The sequence below is a fragment of the Patella vulgata genome, chromosome 8, assembly GCF_932274485.2.
Source record: "Patella vulgata chromosome 8, xgPatVulg1.2, whole genome shotgun sequence".
NCBI classification, from domain to species: Eukaryota; Metazoa; Mollusca; class Gastropoda; family Patellidae; genus Patella; species Patella vulgata.
Window position 1 is genome coordinate 39600948 of NC_065886.2, and position 27514 is coordinate 39628461.

Consider the following 27514-nt stretch of genomic DNA (forward strand, 5'->3'; position numbering starts at 1 on the left):
TACGGTCTTCCTTGCTCACACATAACCCTTCACAAAAATTTATAAATTGAATAAAGATTTACTCCATTCCTTCAAAACCAGTGTTGGAAGTCAAAACAAGAGTTGGCAGTAGTGCCACTGTCAGGGCAAAATATTTCTCAAAGCACACTGCATGGTGTACGTCAGTCTTCATTACATTGAATAAGACATTACAGCCCATTTCCCTTCTTGAAAAGCAGCTCATACAACCAATTAATCTCCTACCGAAAAAAACAAATCAAATTTATTGGGTTTTTTGGGGTTTTTTCCAGTGCTTTTCAAAAATCTAATTCTCATCAATTAGATCAGCTATTTGCCTTGACCTTCAGACGATTATTGACCCCTGACCTATCACAGAGTTCAGGGGTAATGAGTTCAAGGTTTTTTGACAGTGAAAGAGAAATAAGAATGTTGAAGTTGTCAGATGAAAACAAGGTGAGGTGAAATTATCTATTTTAAGAGAAAAAAAAACATGTTTCAGGTTGACCTAAAAGAACCTTTTGTTTTTTTTAAGGGGTGGCTGACAGTGAAACATTGTCTAGTCATTCAGATGGTACAAAAAACTGTGATCCAACTGTGCACATAAAAGAGAGTTGGAATATCGAAGAGTAGGCTGAAACATGTCTGTCAATTATAGAAATAAATATTATCATATGATAGTATCAAAATGAGTAATGTAAATTTTTGATGAGATGATATTAAAGTTAACTTAAGTCAAGAATATTGATTCTGTTCAGCTATTGTAACAAATGCCAAGGATGCTCAATTTTTAGATTTTCGTTTTTTACATAATGGAAAATAGATATAAAATATAAAAAAAAACTAATAATTTATGATGTAAATAAAATGGGGTTTAACATCAGACTATTCTTCATCTGCCTACTTTCCATCAAAGTCTTAATATGTACACAGGATCATGCCATGTTGTCTGTCCTGTACTGCTGACAACAGGAAAGCAAGCTGGAAAATACTGAGGAAGTTCTCGACCAATACCAGATCGAACGACCTCCCAATCAGTGATCCAGCATGTCACTCACAATATTGAGGTTGATAATCTTTCAGAGGCATTTAGTAACTAGATAGATCAATACACAAAAACACATACTTATGGAAAAACAGCTAAGTTGAGAGAATACTCTTTAAAACGTCGCCCAAATAAATAACTAGCTGTATGTGTTTTTGTGTATTAATTGGGTTTTAACCTCCTCTAACTGCAGACACAATGAATCCATTTTTTTGTAAGTGTCTTTATTTTGACATCATCATATTTTCTTATCTGGTTATTTTGCTAAGTAATGTTAATATTTTTTTTTCAGCTCTTGTGTGATGAAATTTTAAGTGAGTTTGAGGCAATGGACTTTGATGAATTTTTAGTAAGTGTTTTTATACACAACCTATTGTTGATATAAATTTCTGATACAAACTAAGGTTGCTGATTTACAGATTTTGGATGATGTCTAATCTTTCATCACTAATCCACCCTGAATTATACTGAAATTAATTATTTAACATTTGGTTAAGAAAACAAAAACCGTAATGGCAGTAGTAGATAATCTTTCGGGTGGGATTCAGTCAGATTAAAAAGAGACCCATCAAAAGATTTTACGCAACATTACATGTGGCACTGGCTTGTTTGTAGTATTATGCAGAGAATGCATTTAGCCATTCAACTTTTACAATATTGTAGTTTGCAAGGGATTCAAAATCCCTCAAATGGCCTTCAGAGTTCAGGGTATTTAAATTGTAAATCTGCCATTTTTCTTTTCTTTGCACAAAATAATGCTCAACTAGCATGTACTGTAAATGCAAACAGATAGCCAGTTACCCTATACATAATGGCTGCTATTATCTCCAGACTATAGTTGTTGTAGAGAAGCTTAAGTTCACATGCCTAGCGACCTTTAATTGTTGTAGTTCTGATTTCTGATATTTATTGATCTTTTTTTTAGTCAGATGATCAGATGGATTCAAGAAGATCTTACATAACTCTTGGGTCTCTACTATTTTATAAGGTAAGTGATATATACACAACTCTTGGGTCTCTACTATTTTATAAGGTAAGTGATATATACACAACTCTTGGGTCTCTACTATTTTATAAGGTAAGTGATATATACACAACTCTTGGGTCTCTACTATTTTATAAGGTAAGTGATACAGTTATACACAACTCTACTTGGGTCTCTACTATTTTATAAGGTAAGTGATATATACACAACTCTTGGGTCTCTACTATTTTATAAGGTAAGTGATATATACACAACTCTTGGGTCTCTACTATTTTATAAGGTAAGTGATACAGTTATACACAACTCTACTTGGGTCTCTACTATTTTATAAGGTAAGTGATATATACACAACTCTTGGTTCTCTACTATTTTATAAGGTAAGTGATATATACACAACTCTTGGGTCTCTACTATTTTATAAGGTAAGTGATACAGTTATACACAACTCTACTTGGATCTCTACTATTTCATAAGGTAAGAAAACAATCAGTTTCAAACATAGATTACATCAAAAATCATTATATTATTGTGCAAATAATATTAATGCTGATTTGGTATATAATATAAATGCTGATTTGGTATATAATATAGATTTGGTGTATAATATTAATGCTGATTTGGTGTATAATATTAATGCTGATTTGGTGTATAATATTAATATTGATTTGGTGTATGATATTAATGCTGATTTGGTATATGATATTAATGCTGATTTAGTAAATAATATTAATGCTGATTGCCTGGTGACTTCTTTCAATACTCTGGTTTGACTCCCTGGCTTTAGGTTGCATAAAATTTTTGTTTTACTGTATAGTATGAGGTAGCTTATGAAATTCCTCCAGTTGTTTTATTTCTTATTTTTCAGAACTGGTTGTTGTCGAGTCATTTGTCTTGGTCTGACCAATCTGACATTAACCTGTACTTAAAGCATCATGCTTTATATCATATAATGGCAAGTAAGAGTCTGGATAATCTAGTGATATGGCTGGAAGTTTTTCCTACAGCTAGATGTGACTCACCATTAATTCCCCTGCCTGGATATGTTGAACCTAGAGGACGCTGGTTTCTGCTGATAGTTGGTTTGGTAAGTGGATGACGTATTATAATAAATCCACGTTTTGCACCTTGAAGGACACTAAATCAGCTGCATTGTTAAAAAAAAAAAATATACAGTTAAATGTCCACAATTGTTGCAAATTTGAGTTGGATATATGTGGGTCAAGGAAATGGATTTAAAATTGATTTCATAATTTTCGGCTACACCATCATTTTCTATGGTTCCAATCTTAACATAGGCCAAGAAAAACTTCAGGATTTTTCAAGACTGTCCTTCACTTGTCTGGGTGGGTGCCTACGAGGCTCACATGGAAAGTTTGTCAAGTCATTCGGAATGGACGAAAGAATTAGGCCCATCTGTGTACCCTTTGGGATACAAATAGAGAACTGTTGACTATTTGAATTCAAAGGAAAATAAGCGGAAATGCCGCTTTCCAGACAAAATCTTGTACCAGGCATTGCACATCGAACAATAGAAGATAGAAATGGCCATATGTTTGTCGCAAAATTACCGAAGTATAATGCCGACCAAACATTCCAACACCATTTCCAATCGCAGGAATATTTTTATTTTCAGAACAACTATTTAATGTGTAGTATATTAGAGACAGGAGGTATATCACAACAAGCTGTTGGCAATCCATCTGTTGATATTTTTTTCGTTGATCAAATCAAATCAACTTTAGAACAGTTGGATGAAGATGATGTTTCTATGGCAATATGTTGTGAGGAAAGGTAAGAAAACATATTAAGGACCTTGTATGACGTCATTTTAATTTTCTGAGAATATCAAACTTTACACGAATTATAATTAATCCACGCTAAAATTGTACTCAAATTAAGAAAACAATAAAAATATCAACAGTCATTAATCTCCTGGGTAGGGAGAGAAATGTGGTTTAACGTCCACTCAACACAAACTAGGTCATTTCAGGACTAATATATGGTTAAATTTTATTTCAATAATTCGCTTGTCCGTAGGGGTCTTTAGCAGTGTGAGGTAACCGGAGGACCCTGAGAAAACCACAAGGTTGGACAGGCGATCCGTACAACTGGGGAATCGAAACCACACATACTGACTCAATGACAGACCTTAGGATACAACGCTCACACGCTAACCATTCAGTGGGATTAGAAAGAGGTCCATCAAAATAGTCTGCGAATCGTATAGGTGGCGCCAGTGTCTGACTATATCCTATATATTGTCTGCAGTGGTTGTCAAGTGTCAAAAACATTTTTTTGTAAATTCTGAACGGTGGTATTTCATTTCAGCAGCTATTGGTTAATAAACAGATGTTTTCTCTTTTTAACTTCTAGTTTAAAACCGAAACATCTATGTGGTTAATTAATTTTAGTCTCCAGCTAGTCTATATCACTGTAGGACCGTCTAGACTAGCAGGCAAATACAAATGAAACAAGAACCCTTGTCTAAAAATCTATATTTGCATTTGTGTCTTTAATAACACTGCCCTGTTATTCTCATTATATTTCAGTTCATTTTATCTGTGGGGGGGGATGGGCGGAGCTGGTGGCCAAATGGGTTAATGCGTGCGTATTGGATCATAAAGTCTGTCCTTGAATCAAGGGCGTGGTTTTGATTCCCCCAGAAGTAGAGTGACAAGAAGTAGAGTCACCTGTCCATCCTCTCAGGTTTCCTCCACAACTAAAGACCCCTATGCACAAGCAAGTTATTGAAATAAAATTTAACTGTCTGTTAGTCCCGAAATGACCTAGTCTGTGTCGCGCGCTCTCATTTCATCTAATCCTGTTATCTCTGGTATTTTTCAGTATATGTTCGGAAGAGAAGAATATCTCTCTAGCTAATGTTGATAAATTTCTTCCAAAGATAAAAACCAAAGATGATAACATCAGTCCCCAAAAAATACCACAATCACCAAAAACTCGTAAGTTTCACATTTTGTTTCTTTTGTGATGGTAAAAGTTACTTGTCATAATACTTCTCTGGGGGTTCTTAAGTCATCTTGAAACGAACCATCCAAATTATACTTTTATAAACAAGATAAATGAACAAACCAGCCAAATTGTTTTTTATACACTCACATTTTCATGTGGACGTATATTTTATAAAGAAAATAAACTAACCAAAATATATATTTATAAAAAAAGAAATAAATAAACCCAACAAAATATATATTTAAGAATTGAAAGGGCTGCTGAAATTTATTAAAGAGAATGTGGGTTCCAGTCCATAAAAACATCTGATGTAAATATGGTGTTAATTTTGGTATTATATTATATTTTAGCTGTAAGTCCAATGAAATCCGATCCAGGAAGATATAAATACAGTCCTCACAGTGATCGTCATTCTAGTAAGTTGATATTGTCAGTCAATCAGTAGAATGTGTCTTATTCCAAATTTGAGAGGTCTTGCAATTGACATCAATCAAAATGATTCTTAACATTTTACAAATGAAGATAGGCATACACCATACAGTGTGTTATGAGAGAAATGTTGCCCAATACACCAGCACTATGGCCTACTCAAACTGTCAGCTAACTTTTTAAAGTAATGTGCTGCCAACTGGGCTCACAGACCCTCAGTTTATTGTCCCATCTGAATAACTAGACAGTTATTCTTGTCTCCGTCTTGGACCAATTGAAAGGAGAACATATGTTGGAATATCCAGAAGAACTTTCTCAGCCAGCACCTGTATCTTGGTTGGTTAGGGAGTCATCACAATAATCCCTCAACCACGTAGGCTCCTGCCTTGCCATTGACATTCTGCGATAATTTAACTCATCGTTATAACAAAAAGATGGGCTTAACCAAATCTTTTGGGATTTCTTTTTACAATTATAGATGCAAGTGATGATATAGACAGTAGTCATGGTAACATTAAACGACAAGGGAGCAAACTCTCATATGGTTCTAATGATTCAACAGGAAGTAGTAATAGTGCTGGACAACAGAAAATTCAGGTAGGTACCATATTAGATTATTTAAAATTACGTAACATTAATTTGGGACCAGTTGCCAATCTTTTTGATTCAGTCACAAACTGTTTGACAGCGGTAATGTAAATGCCTTCTTTAACCACTGTACAAGATGCCAGACCTTTGTGAGGTGCTCATAAGACATGTGTTGTTTACATCGGGCATAGTAATACAAACAGTTGGTTAGCATGCGCGCGCTGTATCATACGGTCTGTCATTGAGTCAACTGGCGGGGTTTCGATTCCCCGGTTGTACGTGACAAGGAGTTGGATCACCTGTCCAATCTCGTGGGTTTTCTCCGGGTCCTATGGTTTCCTCCCACTGCTAAAGACCCCTACGCGCGAGCAACGTTAAACCCCATTTCTCTCTCTCTCTCTCACAAACTGGTCTTGGCAGAATCGGTGTCTTTTACTCATTTTTACTCATATACCCATTCACACTAAACAGAGAATATTTTTCCTCTAGTTATGCTTCAAACACCTTTCAAACACCTTTATTTTTGTTCTTAAAGATACATTATGGGAGATAAGATAACGAGATGGCAGTTCTCGCTATAATACTTAAAAACTAGATAGTGTAAAGGTAATTTGCTGAAAATTTCAGTCAAATTGATCCACTATGAGCCGAGAAAAAAGCGTGTGAAATTTTTGCATAGTCTCGGTCATCATTACTAAAATCATTAATATAAACAGCATAGTCTTGATTATCCACTTTTATTGATTTAATTATCAATAGCCGTTAGCGGCATATAGGAATCTAATCCAGCCAACATCGAAGGCTAGCCTTGACATCGAGAGTTTATTATGGTCTGGATAAGTTAATTAATGTCTAAATGATAATTTAGATAACATTTCAGGCCTAAAGAAAGACTTGTAATAAGCAGATTTTGCTCTTGCATAATGCATGTTTAATAATTTTTTAAAAAATGTTTTAGAATTTCATTAGCAGAAGTAAAACTGTTAATATTGAGAGCTGCTAATTAAATGTCATCTCTGTCAGTGATCAGTTAAATTGAGCCACTGTATCAAATCTGACTTATATAATAAATTGATGGCTTTGAATAATTCTGCATGAATCAAAATATCGAAAGTCTAAATATTTAAAGATGTGGTGTCTTTATCCACAAAATTAAATAAACAGTTTTCCCCAAATAAATAAGTCCCAGAGGCCTGTTAGAGGTCAGGTATAACAGAGAGAGAGAGAGAGAAATGGGGTTTAACGTCCACTCGACACAAACTAGGTCATTTCGGGACTAACATATGGTTTAATTTTATTTCAATAATTCGCTTGCGCATAGGGGTCTTTAGCAGTGGGAGGAAACCGGAGGACCCAGAGAAAACCCACAAGGTTGGACAGGCGACCCTACTCCTTGTCACGTACAACCGGGGATTCGAAAACTTGCCAGTCGACTCAATGACAGACTTTATGATTCAGTGCACGCCATTCAGCCATCCACCCCCCAGGTATAACAGATTTTACTTAAAGATACATTATGTAAGATTTAGATAAAGAGCTAGCCATTCTTGCTATAATAGTTTGAAAATAGTTAATGTAAAATGAATAATTTGAAAATTTCATTCAAATTACTCTATTGCAAGCGAAGATATTAGCCTTTGAAGGTTTGACAAGACGTGTGCAATAATTTCAACCACCATACTGGTTGTTCGAAGCGTAAGTCCCGCTCCTCCATTTTTAGCTTAAATCCAAATATGGCTGAACTGTTCTTATCTATTTAATATCGGAGAAATCCGATGCCATTGGATAAGTTAATTAATGTCTAATTAATAATATAGAAAACATTTCAAGCCTAAAAGACCTGCAATAGACAGATTTACCTCTTGCATAATGTTTGTTTAAATATAGGGGGGGTTGGATGGCTTAATGGTTAGCATGTGCTCGCTGTGTCATAAAGTCTGTCATTGAGTCAACTGGCGTGGTTTCGATTCCCCTGTTGTATGTGACAAGGAGTGGGTCGCCTGTCCAACCTCGTGGGTTTTCTCCGGGTCCTCCAGTTTCCTCCCACTGCTAAAGACCCATACGCGCAAGCGAGTTATTGAAATAAAATTAAACCATATGTTAATCCCGAAATGACCTAGTTTGTGTCGAGTGGACATTAAACACTCTCTCTCTCTCTCTCTCTCCCTCCCTCCCACTGCTAAAGACCCCTACGCACAAATGCGAATTATGGAAATAAAATTAGTCCCAAAATGACCTAGTTTGTGTCGAGTTACGTTAAACCACATTTATCTCTCTCTCTCTCTTTGTTTTCTAACACGTGCGCTTTAGATCATAAGATCTGACATAGAGCCAAGAGGCCTGGTTTCGGTCCCACACTTGTACCTGACAAGGAATAGAGTTACCTGTCTGACATCATGTTACATCTCTCTCTCTCTTGTCCTCATGCGCAGACCCATCTTGTTTTTCTTCCTGTTTTTGGAGACCTATTATTTTCCAAAAAAAAAGTCTGAGTATGCCTGTTACTTTGACAATTGCGATATGACGTCAAAATTCAAAGATGGTGTGATGACGTCTTGTTCGGTTCATGGTCCAATATACGCTTGTGCTCGTTTTAAAAATACTCATTTGGTAAAGAGGGTCAATTAAACCCAGCCCCCAACAGTAGCAGATTTATATGCTACAACTTCATGATCAATATTAAACGATTTTCACAAAGCCCACAATCTCACCCACCTAACCATACACCTTAAAAATCTAGATCTGCATGATTGCATTTATTTCTCTTTCTTCCTTGCTGTTCTTACTGTGGAGGTCAAAGGTCAGGATTGATCAACATCAGTCTGTTTCTTCTGTCTGCAGCCGTGGAAGGTCAGTGAGGTAGACATTGGCTCGCTAACCCAGCATTTTTCCCCCTTGTCAGTGGTGCAGGACAGGGGGCCTGACAAGGGACAACATATAGTCATTCCGATGGACAAAAAAAACAGGTCCAATGTACAGATTGGCATGCATGTAAAAGAACCCTTAGCAGTTGGAATTCGATATAAGAGTAGGCCAAAGCACTGCTGTTCGTACAAAATTTCCCTCACAGCATACTGTATGAGTTTTTATGAAAACCGTAAATTAAAAACTGTTTTGCTTGTGTTACATTAGGGATTATTTCTAAATACTTGTGGAAAATGACTTGTCTTCCCCTTTAATCCCATGGGTCTGATCATACCTAGCACTAGATCAAGATTTACATTTAGTGAAATATAAAGATGTTGTCATATATTAATTTATTAAGTTGTTATATTACATGTATAACTTAATAATAATAACTTTATTTTAATAAAGCAATCTACACATAAGTACACTGGCATATTAATAATTAAACAAGGATAATACATAAAATTATAAAAAACAAGGTAATATGTAGCACAAAATTAATGAATAAAACAACAGGATTATAAAGGATATACAAGTTCATTTGAATGTTTTAAATTAAAATATTTCACTTCGCTAAATACATAGATTTCCATATAAATGAACATTAAGCTGGTAACTCCTTCAGTATGAATATCACTTCCACCAGTACTTGCATTCTGACGTATATATAACATCTTCAACATTTTTATGGAAAATATATCATCCATAAGAATTGATCGAGTACTATACCTGGGTTTGTTTTGGCATTATTGGTCCATCCTAAGTTAGAGTAGGAATCAGAATATTAAAATTACAATATTAAATTCATTTTCAAGAATGGTCAGATTAATTTATTAAATGGTCAACATCTTAAATTTATTTTCATTATGTCATAACCTACTGATCAATTGGTGATAGGCCACATGGTAAAGTTATCCATGTCTCTTCATATGGTGGTTTATTTTAATAGTTGTCTCAAATGTAAATTTATTCACCTCGTCCACAAAAGGGTTGTCTTTATTCAGTAATAAGAAATCAGGTTCTATTAGCTTATACCAGTAACAAATTATTCCTGTACTTTTAAATTTAACATTATCATCTCTTTCATTTACAATGTAGTTTTCTGTTTTCACAAGAGGCTTGTTCTGATCTGTTCTGTTTATCAGTTTTATTGTACTGGTTACTATGTCAAAGTTTTTATTGACATCTTTTGGGTTCTTCAGATATAAAACAATATCCAGCCTGTCTTCAATGTATAGGACTTTTATATACCACGTCAATCCGAATATTTCAGCATCATTACTATAGTAAGAGTTTCCTACTTGTATTAAACTTGCGTCAAATGTGGATGTAAAAGTTCCTGTGATAATCGCATGTAAATCCCCCAGCTGTTGTTTTAAAGACTGGACGTCAATATCTACCATGGGGAAATCTGGATACCTTATCTCCTGATAATCTGGACTTCTAGATGTGTGGTCATCTGCCAATGTTTGGACTTGAGGTAAAATATCTAGAACCGGAATGGTAGCCTCCCTCTTTAAAACATCATCGGAACATTGTACACTTGTCTGGAGCTGATACTCTAATTTGTTGACATCTTCCTGTAATTTCCTGAGCTTTTCACATTCTTCATCTCGCATTTTAATAGCATCATCTTTCACATCCTCGGCATGTTTTCTGGCTGCATCACAGATCTTCTCCACTTGTTTATCAACATCATCACAGACTCTAGCAGCTGAATTGTTGATGTTGGTTATTTGCTGGGTTAGAGTATGATTAAATACCCGTATCTCTTCAATCTTCAGTTCTAATTTCTGTTTCAATGTCTTCAGTTTCTCTTTCATTTCTAAACCGACTTCATCTAGGTCAGCTTTCTTATGAGTTTCATGATCAATCACATTACATTTGTAACAAATTGGTGTTGAACAGTCACGGCAATAAAAATTTAACAACACTCTCTTATGTTTTGGACATGTCTGTTGACCATCGATGTCTTCGATGTAGAAATTCGTCGTAAATCCACTAGCTCCACCCTTGGGAACTTCCGTTTCGTTTCTACAAATTGGACAATTGAACTTTTTGAGATGAGTGTGTGCCTTGATATGATCGTTGAGGCAGTGTTGACAAAAAGTGTGAAAACATGGAAGTATCTTGGGTTGTGTAAAATCCTCCAAACAAATTGAACAGGAGTGTTTATGATTAGATGCCATCACATCAGGAACACAGTGATACATGTATTCATACCTGTATAATGGATAAACTATCAATCAATTGTGTTGTGTTAAATCATTCTATTATATAAATTGAACATAAATAAGTGTTTAGGATTTGACGCCATCTTGGCTGTGACTCAAGAAACATTACATTACCCTTTATAATCCATGACCTATAAAATACATCAAGAAAATATATTTAAGCCGAAGATCCAGGGTTAAAGTAAAGATGTGCCATTTGCATGTTTTGTTTAATCCACGTTAATATGTACTCAAATTGATTATTTAACATTTAATTAAGAAAACAAGATCAAAACACTAACGATAGATTCCATCAGATTTAAAACATGTCTACCAATAAATAATCGCGGACAGGAAAATGACGACAAGCTTATTACATAGCGAAGCAGCATAGATCGGTTAAATTTCAAATCCATATATTTTTGTAAATACTGATTCTAATTGAACCATTTTCCTGTAGTGCTAAAATGGCGTATAAGGAATTTAAGGTGAAAGATGTTACATGCTCATGAAACAGTTGTGTGTCAAGTCATAAAAAACATACCAGGGTCTTGCAATGTTTGCTCAAATTTATTTAATCTTGGGGAGTCCTCGAAACTACCTGTTCACAATTAATTTCACATAAGATAAATTTCAGTAAAAAACAATCTTCTGAGTAAGTGGTTTCTTGTCGGGTTTCGATTAATATGAGGTCATTTGCTGAGTGTGTCTATTGAGTAAAAGTTATTCAAGTAGTACGTTTTATCCACAGTTCCCCTTGTTATTGTTGAAGGCCTGACAAGCACAACTATCTAGTCTTTTGGATGAGATGAAAAAACAAGTACACATTGGCAGTAAGCACACTGCATGGTGTATATCCATCTTCATTAGCCAATTCCACTAGTCGGTGCAGAAGTAGGACATTAAACCCCATTTCATTTTATCCACAGTCCCAATGAACCGCTATTAGTACTTATGAGAGACTGAAATGTACAACAGATTCTGGGACTAAACTGCAGAAAAAGAAGTTGGCAGGTGGCAATTCCAGAATTTTGATATTTATGGTAAATCGACAGCGATTAACAACTTCGTCTTTCATATACAATCAATTCTCCTTCAACTTCGCACCCCTTGCTAGCCACCCTGACTGCCGAGTCATGTGACATAAACAAAACTTCTTTTTATAGATTTTTTATAGCTTGGTGTATTTTCTCACAAATACAATGTTTTGAGAGGGATTTGAGGCAAACTTTTGATAGATTAATTAGTTTGAATATGTTTTTAGTCCAAATATATCATCAAATCACCCAGTTTGTACATGGGAAGGTATCTTTAATATCTAGTTTATTATGTGCAGTATATCTCTTTTATATAACTGATGTCGTACAAGGACGATTATACTGTTTCTCGTTTCTAATGTGGATTATATTGGGTAATTGGGGTTAAACGTTCATGATATTACACACAATTATTGTACTTGTATAATACCTTATAAGCTTGTAAATATAAAGTCCTTAAAGATGCATTATGTAAGATTTATATAAAGAGCTGACAGTTCTCACTATAATAGTTAAAAATAGATAATGGATAGGGAATATATTGAAAATTTCAGTCAAATTACTTTATCCTGAGTGGAGTTATGGCCCTTTGAAGAACAGTGTAGTCTAAATTGTCATTGCTATGATAATAAACAAAGTCTCGATGGTCCATTTTTTAATGTCTAATTAATGATTTTTATTCGCCCACATTGAAATGTGGTAGTATATTATTGTCGCCCCCGTCCGTCCGCCTGTCTGTCCGTCGGTCCGGCGTCCACAAGCAATAGAGGCTAAAGTTAATATCCGATTGACTTTAAATTTATAGACAGTGTTTGAGGTCATGAGACAAAGAATCATATTGATTTTCAACGATTTCGGATAATTACTGCCAAAGTTATTGCCCTTGATCAATTTGAAAAATCTTGTGACTCTATAGAGGCTAAAGTTATCAACCGATTGACTTCAGATTGATACACAAAGTTTAAGGTCTTGAGATGAACCAGTATATTGATTTTCAATGAATTTTGATAAATTGAACAGCTAAATCCATGATATTAAATGTTTCGTATACTAAACGTTAGCATGGTGCAGAACTTTATAAAAACCAAACAAATTCTAATGGTTTTCTGATAATTACTTAATGAGTTGTTACTCTTAATCCAATTTTAATGTATTATAAATGTTTCATTACAGAAAAAAGTAAAAATATGTGACAGCTCTTGTTTACTGCCCGTAACGATTTAGCTGCTGTGGACATATGTTTCGTTGCCTGGCAACCTATCTTTACTTTTACTTTTGTTTTACATTTTAAATTACTTTTAAAAATGATTTTAGTTTTCCTTTGTGATTTGATTTTAATTTACATTTTGGTTTTACTTTTACTTTTATTTTTATTTTTGCTTTTGATTTAATTTTGATTTAACTTTTGCTTTTGGTTGAACTTTAGTTTATAATTTAATTTTAATTTTGACTTTGTTTTTCATTTTCATTTCATTTTATTTAGGTTTTTAAAGAAATTTTGTTAAATCCTGAATGATAACTATAGGCCACCATACATGTCGCTATCAAAAAATAATCTAATTACTAAAAATAAACTACTTTCAATTTATTTTATATAGTGCTAGATCAGATTAACCAATATATATAATAGAAACATATATAACACGCTCATGATTTGACTAAATCATGGTCATCAAACAATTCGTCTGATTTGTAACGCAAATGTCTATTTTATAACACAAATGTCTATTTTGTAACACAAATGTCTATTTTGTAACACAAATGTCTATTTTGTAACACAAATGTCTGATTTGTAACACAAATATTGATTTTAAGATACAAATTTTAGTGTACAAATGCCGAAATACCACAACAAATAAAGAAATAAGAATTGAGGACTATGAATTAAGAATTAAGAAAACTGAATAAAGAGCTGTTTGGCCTTCCATAGTACAGTGGTTTTGAGCAGTTTGGGGCAGTCCAAGTGCTTAAGAGATGTAGGCCTACTTACTATTGGTAAGATTTGATCAAGTTGCCATCTTATGTAAGCATCAGAGCAATACAGACAGTCGGCATCAACAATGAACAACTAATAAAAAATATGCAACAAAACCAATCAAATTTGATGGCTCTTACACTCCACTCATTTGACTGCCTGGCCCCATGTGATGTACACTCGACTTTTGTGTTCTCGAGTTGTGAGTCCTGCTCAAACTTGTCATCTCCAAATGAATTCATATCCTGTAGTTTCATAGCAGATGTCTTTCTCCTCATCAACTGATCTTCAGGAATTATTTTTGGAGATGGGGTACGGGTAAAAAGAGACCAGGCCACTGCCTGTGCTTTCTTTTTGTCATGAAGCCAAAGACTGATGGTTGTTGCCAAGGCAATAAGAGAACTTTTACAGATCAGACAAACTAGGTAAATGCTAAAATAACTGAGCGTGTCCGAATTGGATGGCAACGTTTGGTTTATGTAGGTCATGTAAATGGCGTAAGACAACAACAGTGATATAGATACGCCAGTTCTTTCTCCCCCGCCTGCTGGTAAAATAAATACGAAACTATTCAACAGTGAAAGGCAGATAACAGGAAATAGACTGTTTACTACGTGTGTTAGAGCACGCCTTTTCATAGTAAACGTTATTATAGCAATTGAAAAATACGTTCCCAGAGCTTCTGTCTCCACCCTCATTGCACAACGAACACTCAAATCAACTAGATCCCATTCGGAACTGTTTTGAAAAATGGCCAAATCTATACCAGCATTTGAATCTGTCCTCAGAATAATTTTGGAGGCATTTCCACCATCAGGAATTAAGTATATCTTACATATCTGGGTATCAAATGGAAATTTCAAAACTTGAACGGAACATGTAGTAACATATGTATTTTGAACAGTTAGTATGACATGGTGATAATATGGTCTATTGTGAACAAAAGCTTTGCTTTGTGCTGTATCTAATTGGTTTTCAGTATTAGCAGAATTGCTGATCATTATATCTGGTGTCCATATGTAATTTGCTGGTAAAATCAAAGAGGTTATCGTGGAATTCACAGTCTCCCATGTCAACAAGTTATCTTGCCATAGCATAGTAAAAGCAATAGCAGTCTTTAAAAGTTGTTTTCGTTCATCCAGTTCTGCTATTAACAAAGGGGATATATGTATAGTTACATATATGTCTGCTCCATTTTGACTTGGTCTTACCAGAGGATCGTACCCAGCGAGAAGACTTTTAATAAACAGTGACTCGTTAAAAGAATATATAGGAATGATGAGTAACATAGATATAATAATGGTGGTACAAAGAACAGTTGATGTTGTTCTTTGAAAGATAGCCATAACCTCATTTATCTTACTTTCAGATCTCAGTTATATTCCTTGGATAATGTCAGTTATATCCTGTGGATTCTTGGATAATCTCAGTTCTATTCCATGGATGGATAATGTCATTTATATTCTGTGGATAATGTCATTTATATCCAATGGGGAATTTCAGTTATATTCCATGGATAATGTCAGTTAATTCCCATGGATAAACTCAGTTATATTCCATGGATAATGTCAGTTATATCCCATGGATAATCTCAGTTATATCCCATGGATAATCTCAGTTATATCCTATGGATAATCTCAGTTATATCCCATGAATAATCTCAGTTATATCCCATGTATAATCTCAGTTATATTCCATGAATAATCTCAATTATATCCAGTGGACATTTTGATCACTGGTTAAACCTAAAATAACAAAATATAGGTCAGCATGTAAAACGTGAAAACAATATATGTTACTCAACTGTTCAATCGAATATATAATGTTCTAGGTGCCAGAAAATGTTCACAGTTTGTATTCTTAATGATAGCAGTTAATTAAGTTTTCACTAGATTTCACAACTGACACAAAATCACATTGATATACACTGGAATAGTTTTCCACACAGTTTTCAAATTATGAGTAGGTAGATCCATTCAATAAAAAATTTCTGTGATACAATATTTTGAAGATAACTTGCAGCAGATCTGTTAATACTTTGTCAAACACAAAAACAATGTAATTTGTTTTAAAACTGAATTAGTTTAAACAGCACAAATTCGAATTCTTGCAGCTTGGAAACTCATTAATACATTATTGAAAAATAGTCAATTCAGGAGATCGTACAAACAATCTACCTGAGGTTGCAGCAGCATAACTAAATTACAGCTCCATGGCACCATTAAAGTAAAAAAAACTACCTGTAATACTATTCCATGGTGTAATAACTACATTATGATGAATATTAATAGAAACCTAATTTGATATCCTGAGCAAACAGAACATATGAAATGTACTTTGTTATAACAATAACATCTATCTGGACACAATAAAGCATTTATATGGATGCAATTAAATTATTGCTGATGGCTTTCCATTTATCTCTAAACTACAGACTGTGTATTTACATTTATAATATCATAATTATATTGATCAAAAACCCCATTAGCTAAAAGCTTAGTGAGTTTATATTGCAGTGATGATTATATTTACAATTTGATTTATATATCACCTCAGTTTATCATCTAAAAAGTAAAGATAAGTGTATAGACACTATGTTGCACAGTATGATGATCAATCTCTTTCACAAAAAAAGAGAGCGAGAGACTGGACACAAACTACCAGTAGGTCATTTTGGGACTAACATATGGTTTAATTTTATTTCAGTAATTCGCTTGCGCAGGGGTCTTTAGCAGTGGGATAAAACCGAAGGACCTGGAGAAAACCCACAAGGTTGGACAGGCAACCCTACTCCTTGTCAAGAACAATCGGGGATTCAAAACCGTGCTAGTTGACTCAATGACAGGCCTTATGATACAGCACGCACATGTTAACCATTTAACATAGAAATATAGGTTTATCTCCAAAAGATCTCGGTTGCTTTCGATATTGGCATGTATCGGATCGAAACTTCATGGATAATGGCCCCTGTTTGTACGAAAAATCGCGTTTTTAGCTTATGGACCCTATAGAGGTCATAATTTTTATCCGATTTGAAAAACCGTATTATTATATCACCGTTACACCCTAAGGACGGCTGAGTTCGAATTTCATGAAAATCGGCCCAAAAGTGACAGACAAAATGGCCGCCCTTCGTTCTCAAATAGCATAAAAATATATCAAGGTTGTCGACCCTATAGAGGTCACAATTTTTACCGATTTTGTTGAAACTTGAAATACAAGTTTATAACCCAAAGATCTCGGTTCATTTCGATATTCCTGAATGTTCTGAATTATAGCCCCTGATTGTACGAAAAATTGCGTTTTTAGCTTGTGGACCCAATAGAGGTCATAATTTTTATCTGATTTAAAAAAATGTTTTAGTATATCACCGTTACACCCTAAGGAAGGCTGAGATAAAATTTCGTGAAAATCAACCCAAAACTGACATACAAAATGGCCGCCCCTCGTTCTCAAATAGCGTAAAAATATGGTATATCAAGGTTGTGGACCCTATAGAGGTCACAATTTTTATCCGATTTTGTTGTGAAACTTGAAATGTAAGTTTATAATTCAAAGATCTAGGTTCCTTTAGATATTCGCGCATATCGGACTGTAACTTTCTGAATTATGGCCCCTGATTGTACGAAAAATCGTGTTTTTAGCTTGTCGACCCTATAGAGGTCATAATTTTTATTCGATTTAAAAAAACTTTTGAATATATCACCGTTACACCCTAAAGATAGTTGAGTTTGAATTTCGTAAATATCAGACCAAAACTGACAGACAAAATGGCCGCCCCTCGTACTCAAATAGTGTGAAAATATGGTACATCAATAAATGTTGTTGACCCTCTTGAGGTCACAATTTTCTTTTGATTTTTATGAAACTTGAAATGTAAGTTAATAACCCAAAGATCTTGGTTCCTTTCAATATTCGGCATATCGGATAGTAACTTCCTGAATAATTATGGGCTTGATTGTACGAAAAATTGTGTTTTTAGCTTGTGGTCCTTGTAGAGGTTACAATTTTTATCTGATTTAAAAAAAAATGTGTGAATATATCACCATTACACACTAAGATCATGGATCCTTTTGATAATCGCGGATACCCGAACTTAACTTCCTGGATTATGGCCCCTGATGGTTCGAAAAATGGCATTTTTAGCTTGCAGATTCTCTAGAGGTCACAATTTTTTTCCGATTTTAAAAAAACGTTTAAATATTTCACCATTCCACCATAATGAAGATTGAATTCGAATTTCGGGAAAATTGAAATGAAACTGCCCCAACAAAATGGCCGCTCTTTGTACTCAAATTGTGTAAAAGTATGCAATACGAAGGTTGTCGACCCTCGAGAGGTCACAATTTTTGTCCGATTCTGATAAAACTTAAATCATATCTTTATATCTCAAAGATCTCAGTCCCTTTTGATATTTGCGCATTTCAGACAATAACTTTCTGGATTATTGCGCCTGATTGTACAAAAAATCCTGTTTGTTTTTAGCTTGTTCTCTATCCATCTATTGCAAAATGTGGGCGTATCCTGCCTGGCAGCCACTGGTTATAACATTTGAGGAACAAACAAAATATCTGCATTTGGAAATGAAATGAAATGGGGTTGAATGTCCTACTGTTCTGCTCCTACTTGGCTAATGAAGACAGCCACACGCCATACAGTGTGCTATGAGGGGAAATTTTTCCCAGGCGGCGGCACTCAATCTGATTTAAACACAGACTCTATTTCGTTTCGTTTTTATAGTTCAAAATTTCGTTTTACTTGTCTTTACTACACTAGTCTCTGGATGAGTTGTTATCATTGACGTGTTCTGAATAGTGTGAGGTATAAGCCAATGAAACGGTCTGTTACCAAGAGATTTAGGTGTGTTTTGCACGGAACTGTTGGTAATTTACTAGTAACATCATAGGGTCAAAAGCCGCTCGTATCGCAACAACCGGTCAGATCTTCATGTAGTGTAGGCCATCGAAAGTTTAAAAAAACGAAACAAAATATAGATCTGTATTTTAATCAGATTGGGCGACACTATGATCTACTCCCATATCGAACACCAACTGCCAAGGATCTGCATTAGGCATTTTTAACTCTTACATAATGCATCTTTAATGAATGGTAAATATTTACCCTCCATCAATCACAGAACGGCTTTGTGGGGTTTTTTTCCTACAAGTTTATCATTACCAGAATAATCTCAGGCTTGAGTGTTCTTCTACACTGTCAAGAATGACTATATACCTCTATACAATATTAAGATTTTATCTAATACCAAGTCATCTTAGATAAAGATGATAACGTGGCTATATTAACCTTATCTGCAAATTTTTGGATAAATCTAAAACATATTGCAGTAAATTACAGTAGTTAATTCTGTATGGAAGGCTTGTAAAACTCTCCCAGCCAGGGCCAGATTAACCTTCTTGTGAACACTAGGCCAATCTCATCAGTGGGTCCCCAAATTTATCCCTTCAGTTGAAGACCACTATTGCCCTATACTTATTGTATATAGCTCTCAACTTATCATACACCAGGCTCTATTAGTATTGTCCAGGGGTTTCATATAATGAAATACCAGGTATACACTTGACACCAGGTTATATGCTGGCACACTTTGCAATAAATTAGTTTCAGTGGGCCCCAGAAACCCATGGGCCCAAGACCAATGGTCTACTATTTCTATTAGTAAATCCAACCCTGCATCCAGTCAACTGTGATCTAAAGTACACCTGTATTGATAGGCTATTCCCCCACGGATAGAACTCCTCAAGCCAGTATCTGAAACTAGGTTTAACTGCCTTTGACTCGACAACTATGATCTAAGACAACTCTACGACCCCATCCCACCCGGTATGCCCTGTAGATCACTAGGTCTGTTTCATGGGTACTATATTCCACACTCAGGTACTATTGAATGGATTTCCTCCAGCTGGAATAATGCTAGTATCCAGTAGAGGTTAGACATCTCTCTCTCAATATATTGTTTGTATTTTGTTTTAGAGTAAAGTTGGACGTTTAAGTTCTGTTGTTGATATATCTGGTATAGGAAGAAGTTTATCAGTATTACATCTAGATACACCTGTAGATAATGATCATACTACTGATTGTAACAAGTAAGTATATTGTATTAAGCCCATTATTATATGGGTGTATTTTTAACTTTATTATCCTCTTGAGTATTGAGAAATGTAACAGCTTTTTTATTCTTTGTTATCTCACATGTGAGAACAGACATACGTAATAATAATATGTACATTTATACCGTTTATATAATAAATGAGTTTTTAATTTAATTTTTCTAAGCTGAGCGCATGATCATTTAATGTTTAGGGGTTATGTTCTTTTTGTTGGTTTCAGAGTAGCAAGTAGTAATGGTGATGTATTGGTATGGTGTTGTTTTTGTTTGTTACAGAGTACAAGAGGAAGATGTAATGTATTGTTATAATGTTGTTTTTGTTTGTTTCAGAGTAACAAATGGAAGATATAATTAGGGTTTCACACTGGGTAGCTTGTGTGAAACATTATTGTTTTTGTTAAGATTATTCTTCTTCTTATTATTATTATTCTAATTCCATTTTGATTAGATCTCAGAAACTGCTTGTCGCATCGTTACGATTTCTTCTGTTTTAGTGGGAAAGTGGGTGTGACTTAGAGGATAAAGCTATTTTGAACGTTCTGCGACAATGCGAAATGTCCGAAATCACCGAAGCTATCGTTTTTAGAAATATTGCAGTAATTTTAACAATAATCATTTAATTTTAACTTTCGATACATTTTGGCATAGCCGGAGACAGGGCACATAGCTACGCTACTTTTGATTTTTGATTTTCGGCAAATCTTCGCAGATATAAGGCGCCAAATTTAGAAAATTTAAATTTTTACAAAAAACTTTTTTATTTATGAATATTTTTTAGTCGTGTTTTACACAGAATTAAAGAGCCATCTGACTTGAGCAAAAATGTGGAAATTTTTTTGTCTCAGTGATATTCCTTGGCCACCATTGGATAATTCAGTTTTTCAGTCCTCCATTAATTATTTATTGTTCGATTTGTATAAACCAAAGTTCATATGCTCTGTTGTCTCAATTGTCATTTTTTTTTGTTACTGGTAGGGTTATCTGTCGGCACCGGAAGTGGCGTAATTTTACCAAAAACTACAATTTTGACAGTTAGGTACCATTTTTCGAAAGCAAATATAATTTTTTTTAAAAACTGATATAACTAAAAGAGTGTGCCCTTTAAAGCCGCAAAAAAGTGTGAGCTCAGTTTTTTTAATTTCGATTTCATTTTCGAGCAGATTCCATTAAGAGGTGAAAAAAGGTTAAAATTGACCTATTTACAACCCATTCAGGCTTTTCAGATTTTAAAGTATGTCTACGTAACTTGTATAAACTTGTAGCTATAATCCATACGAAGGAAATGTATGTTAAAATTATTTTGTAATATATAAGCAGTTGCCTAGAAATGGGCAATTTTGTATAAGTCACTATTTTCATTATTTTGCCTGTAAAATAGTCAATTATTATTGGATTTTCATAAAAGTGACATCATTTCATTCAAAAAGCAAGTATGCGTCATATCAAATTGATTACAATTTAAAATTGACACCGGAAGTGATGCCATTTCGTCAAAAACTGCATTTTTAACTTTTAAAATCAATATTTTTTCCAACTAAGAATTATTTAATATGAATTAATAATTTTAACTTTTGGTTCAAATTCACATATTAATAAAATTCATACGGTCATGTAGATGTCATAAAATTGTTTCTAACTTGTTTGGTTGCCAAGAAATAGACGGTTTTCTACAAGTCACTTTTGAAGGTTTTTGGTCCATAAAAGTGTCAATTATTATTCGATTTTCATAAAATTTTCATCATGTGATGCCTAATGTCAAAATTGACACTGGAAGTAATGCCATTTCGTCAAAAACTGCATTTTTAACTTTTAAAATCAATATTTTTTCCAACTAAGAATTATTTAATATGAATTAATAATTTTAACTTTTGGTTCAAATTCACATATTAGTAAAATTCATACGGTCATGTAGATGTCATAAAATTGTTTCTAACTTGTTTGGTTGCCAAGAAATAGACGGTTTTCTACAAGTCACTTTTGAAGGTTTTTGGTCCATAAAAGTGTCAATTATTATTCGATTTTCATAAAATTTTCATCATGTGATGCCTAATGTCAAAGACGACGTTATAAAACTATTTTAACATTTTTAGTATCAACGGAAGTAATGTCATTTTGGCAAAAACTGTATTTTTAGCCTTCAAAACAGATATTTTATTCAAATGTGTCTGATTTGTAACGTTTTTAAAATTATGATATTTGATTCCAATCAACAAATAGAATGAACCCATATGATCATACAGATACCACAAAATGGTGTCTAACTTGTACGGTTACAGAGAAATAGACGATTTTCCACAAGTCACTTTTCAAGGTTTTTGGTCTATAAAATTGGCAATTATTATTCGATTTAAATACAATTTTCACCATGTGATGCCTTATGCAATTTCTGATTTCATAAAACTAATTGAACATTTTCATTATCACCGGAAGTACTGTACACTTACATGTAACAAATGTATAAAATGAATTGATATTGCTGGATTTGGTTGATTCTGCGTCCATTTTATTTGATATGTGCAATGCTTATGTGGAAACATGTTTAATGGTTTCATTGGTACCGGAAGTGACATATGTTTAAGGGTAACATGGCATCGGTGAAACCCGTCATTACTATGTGGAAATCTGTTTATCGGTTCCATTGGTACTGGAGGTGATATGAGTTCAAGGGTAACGTGGCACCGAAAGTCACATAAGTTCAAGGGTAACGTGGCACCAGTAAACCCGTCATTACTGCTTCACAGTTCTAGTTGTTGTATTGTTAGATGTTGGGTTTTTATTTTTGTTATGTTTTTTTGTTTTTTTTCTTACAGAATACAAGAGGTAGATGCATTGTTATAATGTTGTTTTTGTTTGTTTCAGAGTAACAAATGGAAGATGTAATTGATGTATTGTTATGATGGGTTTTTTTGTTATGTTTTTTTTGTTTTTTCATTACAGAATACATGAGGTAGATGTATTATTATAATGTTGTTTTGGTTTGTTTAGAGTAACAAGTGGTAAATGTAATGTATCTTTTTCATGTAATGTATTGTTTTCATGTAATGCATTGTTTTTATATTGTTTTTGTTTGTTACAGAGTAACAAGAGGAAGATGTAATGTATTGTTTAACTATATACAGATAGATAGTACCAGTGGTGTTATTATTACACCTACAGACACACAGCTTACAATGTATCAAAGTGCAATATCAACTCAACTTATAAACTCTATTTATCATTGTTGCTCAAATCTACGTAAATCATTTCATTATACTCGTCAAACTGAGGTAAGAACAGTTATATATTGCTTTCCCTGTGAACTTTTAGATATTTCATTTGGTCTAAGAAAAAAATCTCCTGAGAATGGTTACAAGGTTTTATTAATTTGAAATAAGACTGAAGGCATTGGAGACTGAATTTTCCGCACTGTGTGTTTGAATTTTTGAAATATATCAAATGTTAGTTCTGAAATGACCTGGTTAGTTTGGAATGTATGTTAAATTCCATCTCTCCAGCCTGAATGTCCTCCATAGCCTGCCATCATTACCCCAGTCGCTGCAGAAAAGTAGGATGTTAAACCCTATTTTATTTCATTGTTAGAACTTCTAATGTACTTCCGTAGACCATTATATCATGATAAATATATGAATGTTTTCTCTTCTCTATTCAAACATTTTAAGAAAGTAAATGTAACTATTTATATATACTTTTTGAATCAAGGTTTTGTCACACCCAGAATTAATTACATGTAGTAGTAATTCTACCTCAGCTCTCAATTTTCAAATTAATTTATATTCTTTATAGAAACCTCGTGAAAGAAAGAAAAGTTTATATGAATCTAGTGATAAGATAACAGATGTAGAGGAACAAGGTGTATTATTTAATTTGACACCCAATCATCCGACTTCATCATCATCTGCTAAAAAATCACAACCATCATCTTTATCTTATTGGGTTATAGGGTAAGTCAGTTAAACTTATTTGGTTAGTCAATTCAAGGGTAAGTCAAATCAACTTATTGTGTTATAGTTTAAGGCACATCAGCTTATTGTGTTATACTATAGGGTAAGTCAAATCAACTTATTGTGTTGGAGAGTAAGTCAGATCAAGTTATTGTGTAGTAATCCAAATTCACGTATTGTTCTATAGGGTAAGTCATTAAGTCAAATCAACTGATGGAGCTATAGAGTAAGTCAAATCAACTTATTGTGTTGGAGGTTAAGTCAAATGAACTTGGGTAAAAGGATAAGTCAATTCTGTGGAAATTAATCTTTTTTTGATTTTGGCATTTTAGTCTTGGATAACAAATCTATGAACTGTGAACATAAATGATATTATTTGTATTTCAGGAGAAGATTTCGTGAAGAGGATAAAGAAATATATGTTTGTTTTCACGAATCAGTTCCACAATCTACTGTAGAAATGGCATTCACTCTAGGCTTTGGTTCTTGACAACACTATCAAGGGAGATGACTCCCAATTAAAACTTTTTAAGGGAGACAATTCTTTTTCTAATAGTACCTTTCAAAGGGAGAAATCTTAGGAAGAATATGAACTGTTTTGGAGAGATATCTTTAAATAATGTAGAATTAAGTATTTTAGAATGGGATTTTTAGTAATGTTCTTAATCAGCTGATTTGGTTCGAACCAGTCGAAGAGATTTGATAATAAAGTGTTGAAAAATAAAAACAAAAATAACCATATGTTAGTCTCAATATGACCGAAGTATTCTGTTGACGAGATGTTTAACTTCAATCCTTTAATTTCCCTTTAAACTATCATATATTCTGTGAATGGCATCTTGATATTATATAAAATTGAGCAGGACTCAAGCTTTAATCACATATTTATTGTATGTATCATGTTGATTACTTGTCTAATATTTTACTAAAGATCCCCTAACAGTTGAAAAGCAAAAAGAAGAGTAGGTCACGATGATGCTGTTAGGGGACAATTGACCTCCTAGCACACTACATGCCTTATGTCTGTCTCCATTAGCCCGATTGTTTCCATTAGCCCGATTGGTACACCAATGGTAGGATGTTAAACCCCGTTTCATTTCCGTTTGTTTCGTTACACATTATAATTATTACCCACCAAATACTCTTGATCAGTTTCTCAACCTAAATGTACATTCAATGTATCTCAAAGGAATATTTTGGGGGTTTTGTTTAAAATAACAATATTTTAGTTAAAAATAAATTATTAATTGACAGTTGGAGAAATAAAGCTGGTAAACGTCATTTTGAATCTATGAATGGAATGTCGGTCCAAAAATTATTCCATCCCAGAATTTATAAAGGTAGAATGAATTTGATATTTTGCCATATTCGTCGTCTTATCCTATGGCAGTCTTCATTAGCCCAGTCAGAGCAGAACAGTAGGACGTTAAACACCATTTCATGTGTTATCCTCTGCAGACAAGTTAGCTGGACATCTTTTTAATCTAATTAAATTTAATCCTAGAGATTATCTACAGTTGATGTTTTGATTTTTTCTTAATTAAATGTTAATAATCGATTTAAGTACATTTTATAATGGATAGAATTGGGAAAAAAATATGTAAATTACCGTCAGCGGCTTTTAAAGATCTCTGTGATATAGGTGAAAATAAGTTTTGTATTTGTAGATTTTTTAAGGGTATTTATGAAGTCTGCTCTGTATAATATATATTATATTAGTTTTTTTATCTTTAAAGGTGCATTAGGTAAGATTTAGATAACAGGCTGACAGTTCTGGCTATAATAGACAATATAATGAAAAGAGAATATCTTGAAAATTTCAGTCATATTTCATTCTTGGCAAAGTCATCATTTTTTGAAGAACAGTGAAGTCTCAGTTGTCAACGCTACCATTACGACAATAAACAAAGTCTCAATTATCCATTTTTAAATTAAATCATTAACTGCCAAATCGTATTTGAATCTGTTGGAAATCAAAACCATCCTAAATTCTAGAGAGTTGATTTTGGGCTTGTCATGTAAATAAATTTTTAATTAATAATTTATACATTTGAGGCCAAACTAAAGAGGACATTAGATAGGTAAGATTAGATAAAGAGCTGACAGTTCTCGCTATAATAGATAGTTACAAAATATATGATGAAAATTTCAGTCAAATTGCTTCACTTTAAAGAAGCTAAATCGCTAATATTTTGGACCTAGAAATTGGCACAAATGGGTTGCAACACATATAATAATGTAATATGAATTTATATAAACTGTTTTACATTCAATCGTGTCCGTTTTACTGTGAATTGTCATCAGTTATGTTCGGCAAAATACGTCAGAAGTCTCAACCGCAAGTCAGTTTCTAGCGTCTGGTTATTCTAGTCAACACCGATATTATTTATTGCGCCTGCTCTCCAAATAAGAACATGATATTACCGTTTGACATGACTTGTGGCATATGTCTAGCCTCATTCTTTGAGCACCTTGTTACAAATGGCGCTGAAACGCATTATGGTACACAATTCGTGTACCAATGGTAAAATGTTTATTTTGTCTTAAATATTGGATATCAGAAGCTCATCTTTTCCAGGTAAGATCACAATACCAATGCTGATTTAAATTGCAAAAAAAATCGTGTTTTCAATGTTGAAGATTTTGGATAATATTGAGTTACAGACTAATCTACTTTAAACCGAGATATTAGCGATTCAAGTTTAGGCTCGCATAGATCGTCATTACTACTTTGGTACCATAATTAACAAAGTCTCGATTATCCATTTTTACGTCCATTGTGGAGAGTTGATTATGGTGTTGATAAATAATGTCTAATTAGTAATATATATAACATTTAAGGCCTAAAGTAAGACTGCAATAGGCATATTTAGCTCTTGCATAATGCATGTTTAAGTTAGAACCAATGGACTTGAATAATTTTTGAACCGATGGACTTAAATCAATAGACTTTTTTTTAAGGAATATTTATAATTGCAATTTTTTTAAAACCTATAGAATCTGTTCTGGCTTGTATATTTAACTAGTCCTATTACATACCTCATCAAGTGTTTTAACATGATAAATATATTATTTTAATTTTCAAGATTTATTTCTAACAAAAGGGTCCTTAGTCGATATTTCCGTCCGATATTGGCTAGTTTTTATCAACGTTTTGTCAAATTAAACCTTTTATAACCTTATATAGTAGGCGATTGGGATGAGTAAATCAAGAATTTGTTTTATATTATATTTGTATTGTATTGTATCCGTGAATTAATTACATTTTATCTATAAACTATATATATATATATATATATA

At 33.6% G+C, this 27514-nt stretch overlaps 3 protein-coding genes across 4 annotated transcripts; 1 reads left to right on the forward strand and 2 right to left on the reverse strand.

The window, feature by feature from the left end:
* Nucleotides 1–27499, forward strand: LOC126831170 (protein inturned). 2 transcript variants are annotated; one of them, XM_056102985.1, is made up of 12 exons: nucleotides 1–453; nucleotides 1335–1391; nucleotides 1968–2030; nucleotides 2893–3111; nucleotides 3661–3818; nucleotides 4872–4987; nucleotides 5348–5413; nucleotides 5905–6023; nucleotides 20138–20250; nucleotides 23350–23539; nucleotides 24057–24214; nucleotides 24602–27499. In XM_056102985.1, exons 1-12 carry the CDS (start codon nucleotides 388–390, stop codon nucleotides 24702–24704), a joined length of 1428 nt encoding a protein of 475 aa, XP_055958960.1. In that variant the 5' UTR covers nucleotides 1–387; the 3' UTR covers nucleotides 24705–27499. The 2 variants fall into 2 exon arrangements, with proteins under 2 accessions (XP_055958960.1, XP_050417819.1); XM_050561862.2 differs by lacking the exons at nucleotides 1–453; nucleotides 1335–1391; nucleotides 1968–2030 and adding an exon at nucleotides 2429–2449.
* LOC126831172 (uncharacterized) lies at nucleotides 9356–10885 on the reverse strand. Its single transcript, XM_050561871.2, has one exon. It carries the CDS (start codon nucleotides 10742–10744, stop codon nucleotides 9833–9835), a length of 912 nt encoding a protein of 303 aa, XP_050417828.1. The 5' UTR covers nucleotides 10745–10885; the 3' UTR covers nucleotides 9356–9832.
* LOC126831169 (neuronal acetylcholine receptor subunit non-alpha-2-like) lies at nucleotides 14017–15674 on the reverse strand. The gene has a single exon (XM_050561861.2). It carries the CDS (start codon nucleotides 15490–15492, stop codon nucleotides 14191–14193), a length of 1302 nt encoding a protein of 433 aa, XP_050417818.1. The 5' UTR covers nucleotides 15493–15674; the 3' UTR covers nucleotides 14017–14190.
* Nucleotides 27500–27514: the final 15 nt, after the last annotated feature.

Excerpts from the sequence above, each read along its gene's own strand:
- LOC126831172 (XM_050561871.2), bottom strand. The coding sequence starts at position 10,744 with ATGAAAGAGAAACTGAAGACATTGAAACAGAAATTAGAACTGAAGATT.
- LOC126831170 (XM_056102985.1), top strand. The coding sequence starts at position 388 with ATGAGTTCAAGGTTTTTTGACAGTGAAAGAGAAATAAGAATGTTGAAG. Across the intron at positions 4,988-5,347 it reads ACCACAATCACCAAAAACTC|CTGTAAGTCCAATGAAATCC; the intron begins GTAAGTTTCACA and ends ATTATATTTTAG. Across the intron at positions 6,024-20,137 it reads CTGGACAACAGAAAATTCAG|AGTAAAGTTGGACGTTTAAG; the intron begins GTAGGTACCATA and ends ATTTTGTTTTAG.
- LOC126831169 (XM_050561861.2), bottom strand. The coding sequence starts at position 15,492 with ATGGCTATCTTTCAAAGAACAACATCAACTGTTCTTTGTACCACCATT.